We start from the raw sequence: 12,612 nt of genomic DNA on the forward strand, positions 1-12,612 counted from the left end.
TCTCTGAATTGCTCCGCAAGTAGGCGGCCTGTCTCCCCAATATAGAGGAGGCCACGTCGGGTGCAGAGGATGCAATAGATGATGTGTGTGGAGGTGCAGGTGAATTTGTGGCGGATATGGAAGTTTCCTTTGGGGCCTTGGTGAGGGGGGAGGTGTGGGCGCAAGTCTTGCACCTCCTGCGGTTGCAGGGGAGGGTGCCGGGAGTGGAGGTTGGGTTGGTGGGGGGTGTGGATCTGACGGGGGAGTCACGGAGGGAGTGGTCTTTACGGAATGCTGCTCGGGGGGGGGGGGGAAATATATCCTTGGTGGTGGGGTCCGTTTGGAGGTGACGGAAGTGACGGCGGATGATGCGCTGTACATGGAGATTGGTGGGGTGGTAGGTGAGGACCAGTGGGGTTCTGTCCTGGTGGCGGTTGGAGGGGCGGGGCTCAAGGGCGGAGGAGCGGGAAGTGGAGGAGATGCGGTGGAGGGCATCGTCGATGCCTCAACTGCCAACTTAAATGTTCACTCAATCCATCATTTGCAGAATGTGTAACTGTATGCTATCTACGAAATGCACTGCAAGTTTCTTCGACAGTACCTCCCAAATCTGTGACCTCTGCCAACAAGAACAAGAGCAGCGGGCACATGGGAAAACTTTAACTCACCAGTTCGTCTACTCCTTCATCATTGGATCAGAACTGTGGAAGTTCCTTCCTCACGGGCAATGCTCACATGAAGTACCTTTATCACACAGCGGTTCAAAATTATGGCTCACCGTCGCCTTGTTGAGCAATTAGGATAGGAAATATGTATAGGCCTGACCAGAAATTCTCATCTCTTGAGAACAGCAAAAACTACACAAAAAAATACTAGAATGATCTCTCTGGACAGTGGAGCATTTTGATTAGTTCTTGGCCATGAACTGTTGGAAATTATATTAAAATTGACTTTAAAGAAGAAGCAAAGTGACTGCTAAGAGACTGACTGACTGAGAGAGTTGGCAAGAGCATGACCGATGTAAGGTACTGCCAGGAAATGTGAAATGATACACTCTCGTTGGAAAAGCAAATCATGTTTTAAATGATAAGAGACTGGAAAACTTTGGTGTTCAAAGGGACCTGGATGTTCTCATAAACAAATCACAGAAAGCAAACATGCATGTATAGGAAACGATTAGGAACACAAAGAACTTTGTTGCTTTTATTATCATGGAATTGGGGCACAAGAATAAAGAAGTGTCTATACAGCTAAATCAAGCCTTGGTGAGAGCAAATTTGGAATAATATTTACAATTTATTCTTCTTACCTAAGGAAGTTGATTTTTGGCTTTGAGAGATGTAACAGAGATTCATTCAATAGATTCCTGGGTTAAGAGGATTGTTCTGTAGGACAGATTTGGTAAGCTCAGTCTGTGAATTGGTTACTGTTAGAAATTTCCTGCAGATAGGATCAGAAGCAAAGTCGGTGCTAAATCGGGGAAGTCAACATCCTAGCTTGTAGGACCTTTTCTTGTCGTCAGCAATTAACACTATCCCTGCACCACTGTGAACAAAATCAGGGTATTTGAATTTAAATTTTCCTTATGGTACGTAAAGGTTTGTATATATAACTAGATATGTGAACAGTTGTGTTAGAGGCAAAATTCACAACTAGATATTAGTTGTGAACTGGAGTTTGAGTTTCAGGGCAAGGAAAAGTAATTAGATACGTGAAACTTATTGATGAATTTGCCCATATAAGTCCACAATCTTGTTTAACATTTAAATTATTGTTGGTAGTGAGCAAAATAACCAAATGGAACAAATGGAAATGCATTTGCCCTTTCTTAAACATTTTAGTTCTATTTTTAGCTGTCAGTTCAAAGTAGCCACAGGGAAAATACTTCAGTAAATATATAAAGAAATGGCAAAGGCAGAATCAAGGATTAGTTATTTCAAATGGCAGGGTATTTCAATCCATGCCTGAGAATGATACTTGTAGTGCAAATAATTTGTGTGACCAGGTTATGCACTTCATCCTTTTGCGAGGGGTTTGGTAGGGAAATACATTCCATTCAAAGATACTTTCATTTGTGTTTTTCAAAAGCAGGAGTGTACTTAGTGCTGAGGAACCAGGGAATACAGTTTAACTGTAATGTAAATTCACTCAAACTTTTCTGTCTTATCATATTTTGGAAATTAATTCATACATGACATTTTTATGTACAATAATGTATGGATTTGATTTGAAAATACTTTGTGTATGCAGGATGTTGCCAATTTATAATGCTTGTACTTACCACTGCTATTCCATACATGGTTGTAAGTTTGAAGCTCTGACATACAAACACTTCCTGTACTTCTGAACAGATGTTTTCCATCATCATGCATTGTGTTCCGACGTGTGTACCATTCAATTGAGAATGGACGCAAGAACAGAACCTGTTTGCATTCCAGGGACTGCCTGTATTCCAAACTATCATCACTGTAGATGTTATATGTTGTTAACACTACTTAGATCTGTATTAATAGTTCCACTTAGGGTTACACTGCCATGGAATTGCAGCCCATGAAGAAACTTTTCTTGTGCAAGTGCAGCTTAATTAATTATCAGTTTGGCATTTTGCTGAGCCAACTTTAATTTTCTCTAATTCAATATAGTTTGCACTTTCTTTTGAATCTTGCTTGACATCAGTGGGACTGTTCCAAAAAAATAAGCACAAAGTATACTTTTTAGTAAATTAATTCTAGGTAATTTTTTTTTTAGAGATGTCAGCAAACTAACACCCTGGACGAAAGGTTCAAGAAATTTTGTTTGAGCACCCGGGTTCAATTCCCGCCTCAGGCGACTGACTGTGTGGAGTTTGCACGTTCTCCCCGTGTCTGCGTGGGTTTCCTCCGGGTGCTCCGGTTTCCTCCCACAGTCCAAAGATGTGCAGGTCAGGTGAATTGGCCATGCTAAATTGCCCGTAGTGTTAGGTAAGGGGTAAATGTAGGGGTATGTGAGGGTTGTGCTTCGGCGGGTCGGTGTGGACTTGTTGGGCTGAAAGGGCCTGTTTCCACACTGTAATGTAATCTAATCTAATCTAATCACACCTGCCCCTGTTCTGGCTAGAGGAGAGTTACTGTTGGACTTTTTGAATATCTAAAAAAAATTGCAGGTACATTGTCATTGCACCTGTGATTTAATATGGTTGCTCTTAGGAGTTTTCTTGCAAGTTTCTTTTCAGCTATAGAGTTGAATTCTTTTTCAACTACTTTGTATTGACTAATTAAAATTCATACTTTGGCAGGATATCATTAATGTTCTGTCGTCTATTTCCCTTTTGTTGGTTTTCAAACAAGAGGAAAGAGGTAGGAAACATATGTGTTTTCTGAATGCCTGTGCACATTTTGTATCTTGACATCTGGAATGCTATGAACTTAGGGTTAGGCATAAAAACAGAAGATAGTGGAACCATCTATGCACAGATTTCAAATTAGTGAGAGTTTTTGGTGGATAATTGACCAGAGGGGAGGTGCAAAAAAAAATGTTGTTGTAAATTGCAGTAATCAATTCTGTACTGCCTGAAAGATATGAAGCCACATTCAGTCATGGCTGGATTTTGCAGTCAGCCGTAAAAGAATGTTGTTTGCTGTTTACTACGCTGACAATTGTCCACAGATATTTCAAGTGTTCCTGAAAAATGGCAATGTTATCGACTGTCTGAAGCAATGAGGCGCCCTCTGCAGGGAATCTGTAGTCTGCAGACAAGCAGCAGCATGACTCTTCAAATAATCACATTGAAGATATTTCACTGAGACAGCTGGAATATCCTTCTGAGGGTAGGCTTCTTGTGTTGGGGTTAAAGTTCAATCCCAATCCTGCACCTGGCCAATTAATGGCTTGTTGCCAATTAAGACAGAGAGGTTTTGGCAACTCCTCAATGTGTAGTCACCTTTTCGGCAACTTTTGTTTGTGAAAGGAAACGTCTTCAGCTTTTGAATCACAATATGGAAAATGAGCCCCAAGTAGCAATGGAGGTATGGCTGCTGTGGTTGGGCGAGGGTTAGTACATAAATTGATCCCAGAGTGGTGGCCCCTGAGTTGCTGTCTCCAAAAATCTGCTGGATTCTGCATGCTTGGGGGTTCTCAGCAGACTGGAATTTTCCAGTCACCCAGATCATTAGCTTGAATAGACTTGTTAATTATGTTTATAAACTACCCACTGCTTGCAGATAGATTGCTGTCAATCTGCTCAACCTGCTTCATTAAAAATGGTGTGGAGGCCGAGAGATGTCAAGATGGAAAAAGATTCTAAGCGTACCTGCCTATGATTTGGCTGGAAGAGGGTTTCCAAAATCCAATCCATCGTGTCTAAACCAAGAAATATAACTTAGAAGTAAAGTATGTACAGAAAGTGAAATAAAAAGAGGGGTGAAAGATAGGCTTGTGACAGAGATACAAGTGAGATAGAACTGATGACAAAATAAATATTTTTAAAATGGCAAGCATTAATTACATTCTGAAGGGGGTAATTTTGTGTGATGATGCTATCACTTTTACAAGGGTATTTTGTCCTTAGGTTTTTTTGAGAGGTTTTAAAGGCAGAGGTGCCAAAATGTCTGGAAAGATCCTAGTTTACAATTGCAGAAGAGTTACCAGTTCTCCCAGTTTTATGGTTTGGTTTAGTTGTAGCAGAGAAGCTGCTAGTAGCAGGCAGTCAGAAGTTGCTACAGCACAACAAGGTTCCATGCTTCAGATGATCCCTGGCTGACTTTTCTCTCTAAAATTCTCCTGCCTGTAAGAACTTGTTGGAATTTACCTTTTGCCAAGGGGTATGTTTATGGGATGTTGCGGGAATTGGAACAGCTGTTTAGTTAAGCTGTAATACTGAGTCACTTGAGTTATCAAACAGTTAAGTTATTCTAAGTTCTGTTTTCTTTCGTTCGTGTTTCAAATTTGGTGTTTAAATAAATTCTGTTTTGCTTAAAGCCAAGTGATTTGACCAGCTGCTTCACACCTGGAATATCCACTTCACACTTGCCTTTCATGTAAGAAAATGTTAAGGTCTCGACTATCTTCTTGAAATATTTTGAGGGGGTCTGGCTTGGTGCATAACACTTGAAACTTAGAAAATGTAATTTTCAAAACCAGAGAATTTGTCTAGCAGCAATTGTGATAACGACATTATTTTAAAAATCATTTACATTTGGAATTTAGCAAATGTGCCCCCCCCACAGTCATGCACATACTGCCAGTCATCAGCAGATAATGCAGAGAACCTGGGAAAATTCTGATGATCTGATTACTCTCAATACTTGCAGGCAAGTAAATTTTATATGGGAATAGTAATTGCATAGCATTGCTTGCTTATGTTTGAGAGGTATGTTCCAAATAACCTACTTTTACTCCTGTTCTATGTTTCTATGGAATCTAAACCAATGAATATATAAAATATTTTGAACTTCAAATAAAAAATTGCTACTGTTGGAGTCCTGCAATAAAAGCAGAAAATATGCGTGATACTGCAAAAGTACGCTACTGCTCCATAAACTACTTATAAGTAGCGTCTTGCTGTTGGCCCCTCATTTGAATATATTGAAATATTTGAAGTTCCTGCCCTGACTCCAACATGTTGAATGAAACTCACTGCCAAAAATTGCCTTGTCCAGTCCAGTGTAAGCACCCTTTTTAAGGCTGTGATAAATCTTAATTGCTGCCAGACAACTTGCCTGTCACTTTGCTTACACACATATAGAATGTTTGTAGACATATAGATTTCACCATTGTTGGAGATTTTTTAAAAAATTACTTTTTCTTTCACTGTATTCTCTACCTTAATCCTGTATTTCTACCTCTCTCCTTTTCTTTGATTTCTGTACCTGATTCAACATTAACTTTATAATTGTAATACATTTTCAGATTCGGATTCTGCTACGTAAACCTGAATCTATCAATTAAGTAGAACTTTAATTGTTTCAGGAGCTACTTACCAACTTACACTCTTTACATGCATCCCAGATGTTCTGCAGAATATGTAGCATTATTTGGGGCTTGAAAATCAACTTTCAGTACAAAAGGTGAAGAAATTGGATGACTAATGGTTTGTTTCTATAGTAATTTCTAATCCAATTGATTGATCAGCTTTCAAAGTTCAGCTCTGTTCACTTGTTTCCACATGGTTTGCTGTAAGTTTTAGGCATAGTTTTCGTTGTGTGTCTTCTTCACATGCCAACTGTAAATTACATGTTTACATGCGTGCCATATGAAAACGATTTGACCAAAGCCAAACAGGCTTTGAAAAAAACCCAATGTAAAATCTGGTTCATTTAATTTGTGTTATCCAGCATATTCATACATATTTTAGCATTTCCCAAGTTAATTACAAAGATCAGGGTAGCTTAAACCTATTACTCTTGAGAAATAGTGAAGAATTCTATTATTTTTTGACTGTTGTAAATTATATTTTGAAAGAGACGTAAGTGCATCTAATGCCCCATTGTTGTCTTGAAGCGATGGTTGATGATGGAGTGGTTTGTGATGTCATTGTAGTGATCTTGCCTCTGAACAGGAAGCTCCAGAATTAGATGTTGCAGAAATGTGCATTGTAACATGGCCGGCAGGTTGGTTATCAATCGGCTATCAATCTTATCAAATGTTCTGCTTCGCCTATGAGAGGAGGTAAGACCAGGAGAGTCTCCTAATGTGGAATGGCACTTCTCAAGCTGCAGCCTCTAGTGACAAGCTAAGGACCTGTTTCAGGAAAAATGTCTGTGGGAATGGACATAAATGCATACTTTGTATGCTTCCCACGCTTTAGTTGTGAGAAAAGACAAAGTATTTTTATGTATACGTTACTGATTGAGGTGGTGGTATATTTTACTTGATTTTGAGAGGGTAGGGTCCATTGTAAGTTATTCAATGAGTTATTCATTTATCCTTAAATCATTAGTGCAAAAGCAATCTGGTCTTCATCACATTACTGTTTGTCAGAACTTGCTTTACACAATTAGTGATCTCCATTTCTTCATTGTGACAGTGACTGCTTTGAGAGCACTTAATTCGCTGTCAAGTGGTTTGGGATGTTCTGAGATTTTGAGTTGCTGGAAAAGCGCAGCAGGTCAGGCAGCATCCAAGGAACAGGAGAATCGACGTTTCGGGCATAAGCCTGAAGAAGGGCTTATGCCCGAAACGTCGATTCTCCTGTTCTTTGGATGCTGCCTGACCTGCTGCGCTTTTCCAGCAACACATTTTCAGCTCTGATCTCCAGCATCTGCAGCCCTCACTTTCTCCCCATGTTCTGAGATTATGTAAAGGTACAATATTAATATGCCTTTGCTCAAAATGTGTTTATTAGGACCAAGTCTCACCACCTTCTTTTCAAATGTTACCTGATTTCAGTTAGATGGGATGTGACTATTGCAGGCTAGGCCAGCATTTATTGCCTATCTACCTTTGAAAAGGTTCGTAAGCTGTCTTTCTTAACTGCTGCAGTTCATTTCATGAAGCTCGATCCACCAAACCATTATGGAAGGAGTTCCAGGACTTTGGCGCAACCATACTGAAGGAACAGTAATGTATTTCCAAGTCAAGATGGTGAGTTGCGTGGAGGAGAACCTACAGCTGGTTATATTCCTATGTATCTGCTACCGTTTTCCTTCCAGATGATAGTGTCGTGGGTTTGGAAAGTGCTGTCAATGGAGCCTTGGTGAATTTTTTCAGTGTGTCTTGTAAATGGAGCACATTGCTGCTACTGAGAATTGGTTATGGAGGGAATGAATATTTCTGAATGTGGTGATGCTTTGTCCAGGATGTGCCCAGTATTTTGAGTGTTTTTAGACCTGCATTCATCCAGGCAAGTGCGGAGAATTCCATCGTAATTCTGAATTGTGCTTTATAAATGATGAACTTGCTTCAGGAAGATAGAAAGTGAAGGATTCTGAGCCTCAGCAATTCAGGTTTGAGAACAAATGCCCTTGAGAAGCTAATTAATGACTTAACTACACTTGGTTAGATGCGATATGGTCTAGCTTGAATGTGAAGGCTCCTGTTTTCGAATAGTCAGTTAGTCTTGCCTCCAGAACAATCATTAAGAAATGGCTGTTGTGACAAGTTAGCAAAAGACTGGATGTGTATCCTTACAAGGATCCAGTGTTTATAGAAGCTGAGGGAAAGGGAAAAATTGCATAACAGAAGCATATCATTATACTGTGCTTTTCTGTAAAGTATCTAAAACACTTACAGTATACATTTTGATGCTTTTAACATTATCTCCATAATGTTTCTATATTCTCAGAGTTGTCTTAGCAAAACTATTATTCCAAATTGTGTATGTATTTGCATCTCACAAAGTTACAGAAAGTGTAATTTCAATAATACTTGAAACTGTAGTGTTAAATCTGAGGATTTGCATGGGGGAGGAGGAGGCTGATGCCTTTGAAGGATTATGCAAATATGAACATTTCTTTGCTGAATGGAATTACAAGGAGCTGTGGTGGCACATGTGTATGAACTGACTATGCAAATCCTTAAATAATCTAATGATTTCAAACTACAAAGAATTAAAGCAAACTTAATATCTTTTTCATTTGTTCGAACTTTGTTCTCATGGATGCAGCACCCAAGTGGGCACGTGAAAATGTATTGTTTTTAGTTTTGGATTTATGGGCTATGCATATTGTGCAAGATGTTGGTCACAGTACAGTTAATTATGTTTTTATATATTGTATTACATATCTCTTAGGTATTAAAACAGTATTGTTAAAATCAGGTATACATTAAGTCCTATTTTGTAGAAGTTTTAAACGTGTAACTGGAAACCTAGTTTTCAGTTATGTGAAGAGTTTTAACTAGGATGTTTAGTGTTGGCTGGTGAATGTTTTTCAATTTTATGGGTGATACTATTCCACTCTAAAATGTAAGTGCGGGTGTTTCACCAATCATTTAAACTATTTCCCTGAGTGCTGAATCTTTTTGATTACCCAAAGAATTGTCATGCACATTTGTTCTTTTATTTCTTGATGAATGGAAATCCTTTGGACAATGTCATCATTAAACAGAGATCCATTATTTTGATGTGTGTTTGTCTTTGTTGTTTTGCAGTCTCCTGCGGAACAAGCCAAAGCAAGATTACAGTTGGTCCTCCAGGCTGCTGGTAGGTGATGGTATTGAAGTACTTATTGGTTTCTATTCCTGATGTATCATACATGATATGAAACCATCAGAGACTGAATTTCCTTCACATATTTGTGTAGATGTTTTCAGGAGATGGTTTACATTTTCATTCGGCATGTATTTCTTAGTCGGATAAATAAGCTTTGCCTCACAAAAAATAATGCAATATATTATTTTGTAAAAGCTATTAGTCCCAGATATTTGGCTTGCTGGAACCATGTTCTGAAATTGGTTGTTAAATGATATGAGAAATATCTTTCTTTGGTGGTAAGTTTCATTTTTATATGCTTGCCAAGTTATTGTAACTTTTTTGTAAGTTAAAGTTCAAACAATGTTTGTATAAGTGGAGGGTTCCTGTGGTGCAGAGGTGATATCCCTACCTTTGGGCCAGAACATCTGGGTTCAAGTCTGACATTCCCTCTATGTGTGTCATAAGATATCTGAACAGATTGTGTAAAAATATTAGACTGTATAAGCTCTAAATTTAAAATATGCATTGACTTATAAAAGATGCATTAATGTGATATGTTTTAGCAACATATTCCCCTTTCCCTGATTCAGAAGTGTTTTTACTATTTGCATGTGAGTGTCTACTGATTATCTCAGAAATGCTTTGAAATTATTATCTATTAAAAAAATCAGTATTCTTGAAGCATAAGTAAAACTGTCACATCCTGTTTGGTTTTTATTGCAACAGTCAAGAACTTGTAGTTTGCAACTGTAGTATGTGGACAAATATTTTGTTGCACTACTTCTCATATTTTGGTGAAAACAAACTTCTGTAACTGATATTCTTTAAAGATATGGCAATTTGAACTTGACTTGTGAGTGTGTAGGGTTACATACAGTAAGGTTGAAGAAAGAGTCTAACTGTAGAGTAGGAGCTGGCTCTATTGGCAAGACAGTCACTAGATCACTGCAGGCTGGAGTTGCACCTTGGGGCCCTGTAGAATTGCAGATGCAGCTGACACCATGAACCTTTTCTGGAAATTGAAGATTTTGAGGAACTTGCACTTCCAAGTTATTTTTATTTTTTGCAACTTAAAATTCAAACACCACTTGGAACCCTTTGAAGAAGAACACCCTTAGCTTCCATTAATAGTTTCCATGAGAAGTTAGATTAAAAATCCAATGTGACTTTTCAGTAGCTAACCCTAAACCTAACACACGCTCACACACGCACATACACATGAGCACCACATATAGAGACTCTTCTCAAAACTCCTATATCCCCAGTCCTCTGCCAAAAGCCCTCCACCTCTCAGAGCAGACCTCCCAATGCAGCACAACTCCATCTTTTCTCCATCCCTCCTCTGGGAGCTGAGAACTCCTTCCCTCCACTTTCCTGAACCCCCATTGGCCCAAAGGTTTCATCACTGCCAGTCTGAACCCATAGCTCCTTACCACCCCTAAACAATGCTAGTTCACCTGGCTCCCGAAACCCTGAAACCAACTGTCACCTCACATTTACCTTCCAAACTTAGTCTTTCACAGTAACTAAGGAATTCTATTGTTGTGCTGCTGGACATTTAAATCTCAGAACAATGCACACTAACTTTGCAAAAAGATGCATAGTTGATTTCCTCTCGCTATCCTATGCTATGGGGGAATTGTGTTAATTTCAGTGATGCTCCGCTTTTTTGAAGGAGCCTGGATCGGAGTGCCTGGCCAGAAATATGGAGCTCAAGAACTAATGAAAAAAGATAGGAACAGAATGGCAACTGGATTGCGATTGTCACTCCATGGACTATTTGAGCCATTGTATACAAAGGTGCATTTTATTTCAGTTAATAAACATTGGAGACCACCATGCAAATGTATTGTGTAGATTTAGTAACCTGAATTTTCAGCAGATTTATATCAAAACAATTATATTATCAAGGCTTAATGCACCCTTAGCTTTTATGCTGAGTACAAATTACTTGGATATGTTATATTTGGTGTAACTTACCTTGAAATTTTCTAGCATTTACTTATATTAATCCAAGGCCCGTACAAAACGCCAACTCGCATGAATTCCTTGAAATTCCAGTTCTACCGGTAAGGGTGTGCTAAAGATTTATGGTTACTTTTGTTCTCATTAGGTCATTAATTATACTTTCTATATCGTGTGGTGCATCTTTATGTCACTAGAATGATTTGCACGAAAATTAGAAAACCTCGTATCCCTGCTTACTGTGTGTCAATAATGTACATGAAGCACAATTTTTTTATGCCGAAGGTGGGACATAGTGTCTGTTTGGTGCTGCCTTTGGATTGAGAGTGGTCATAAGATTTGCACATTTTACATGTTCCTTTATTCCTTCTGGCATACATTAATGAGATTCTCAGAAAATTATGACCAGGTTGCTTTGGTCACCTCTCGGCTAATCAATGTAACTTTTTATGAAACTTTTGAATGCCAGTATATAGATACTCCTTTGCAAAAAACAATTCACAAATCCTTTTTGTTCTGTTTCTTTTGTTTTTACTTTTGCTTGATAAGAAAATTACCAGTGTGGTATGTTTAACGTAGAAAAGTATTAAGAAAGATTTACATGCCACGTCTCCTGAATTTTTAATTTTGTTAAACCAGGTACTTTCTCGATTACATATGAAAACAAGCAGTGAATTCCAATCTTGGCATCATGTTGGGTGCTTACTTTGTGTTTCTCTGATGATGTAAAAGCAGTTAAACTCTCAAATTTATTAATTTGATTCTGTCAAATTTGTGTGTTGAGTTTTCTGTATTTCATGGCATAAGATATTGTATCACATATATCTGTAAGGAAAATAAGGTACTAATCATCAGAGGCCATAGTAAGCAGGAGATAATTTCATCATGCCCCAACAATGTTTTTGTGTACCATGGTGCCAACTACTGACAGGAACATTCTCTAACTCTCTTTGCAGCACCTGATATGAATTAGCTCTGACTAAATGAGGCACTAACTTGTTGTAAGATCAACAAAGGGAAAACGTAGTTCGTGTCAGCCTTTGTTCGGTTAGCTCAGTTGGATGTATAGCCAGTAAGTGATGCCTACAGTGCAGGTTTAATTCCTGTGCTGGCTGAGGTAACCATGAAGAACTTTCCTTCTCCATCTTTCTCCTTGCCTGAGATGTGGTGATTCTCGAGTTAAGCCACCACCAGTTGTCTGTTTCTAATGAGAGAGCAACACTATGGTCTTGTAGGGCTAAAGCAGCTTTCACCTATTATCATACTAGTGTTATATATCTTCCATGGCTTCCTGCAATTTTCACAGCAATTAAAAACTTAAAAGTTTAAAATTCACCAAAGACCAAAATTAGTTCTGGTCCCAACAATATGCATTGCTTGCCCCTGAATATTACAAGACTCCTGACTCTTGTAAGAGAAAATGAGGTCTGCAGATGCTGGAGATCAGAGATGGAAATGTGTTGCTGGAGAAGCGCAGCAGGTCAGGCAGCATCCAGGGAACAGGAGAATCGATGTTTTGGGCATAAGCCCTTCTTCAGGAATGAGGAAAGTGTGTTCAG

At 38.8% G+C, this 12,612-nt stretch overlaps 1 protein-coding gene across 1 annotated transcript in view; it reads left to right on the forward strand.

The window, feature by feature from the left end:
• The window catches only part of LOC122556362 (serine/Arginine-related protein 53-like), a 434,162-nt gene that overhangs the window by 206,933 nt on the left and 214,617 nt on the right, over positions 1-12,612 (forward strand). The window contains exon 4 of the mRNA XM_043702996.1: positions 9,046-9,097. Coding sequence (XP_043558931.1) covers positions 9,046-9,097 — 52 coding nt within the window. The remainder of the gene's footprint in view (positions 1-9,045; positions 9,098-12,612) is intronic.

This window comes from Chiloscyllium plagiosum, chromosome 13 (assembly GCF_004010195.1).
Source record: "Chiloscyllium plagiosum isolate BGI_BamShark_2017 chromosome 13, ASM401019v2, whole genome shotgun sequence".
NCBI lineage: Eukaryota > Metazoa > Chordata > Chondrichthyes > Orectolobiformes > Hemiscylliidae > Chiloscyllium > Chiloscyllium plagiosum.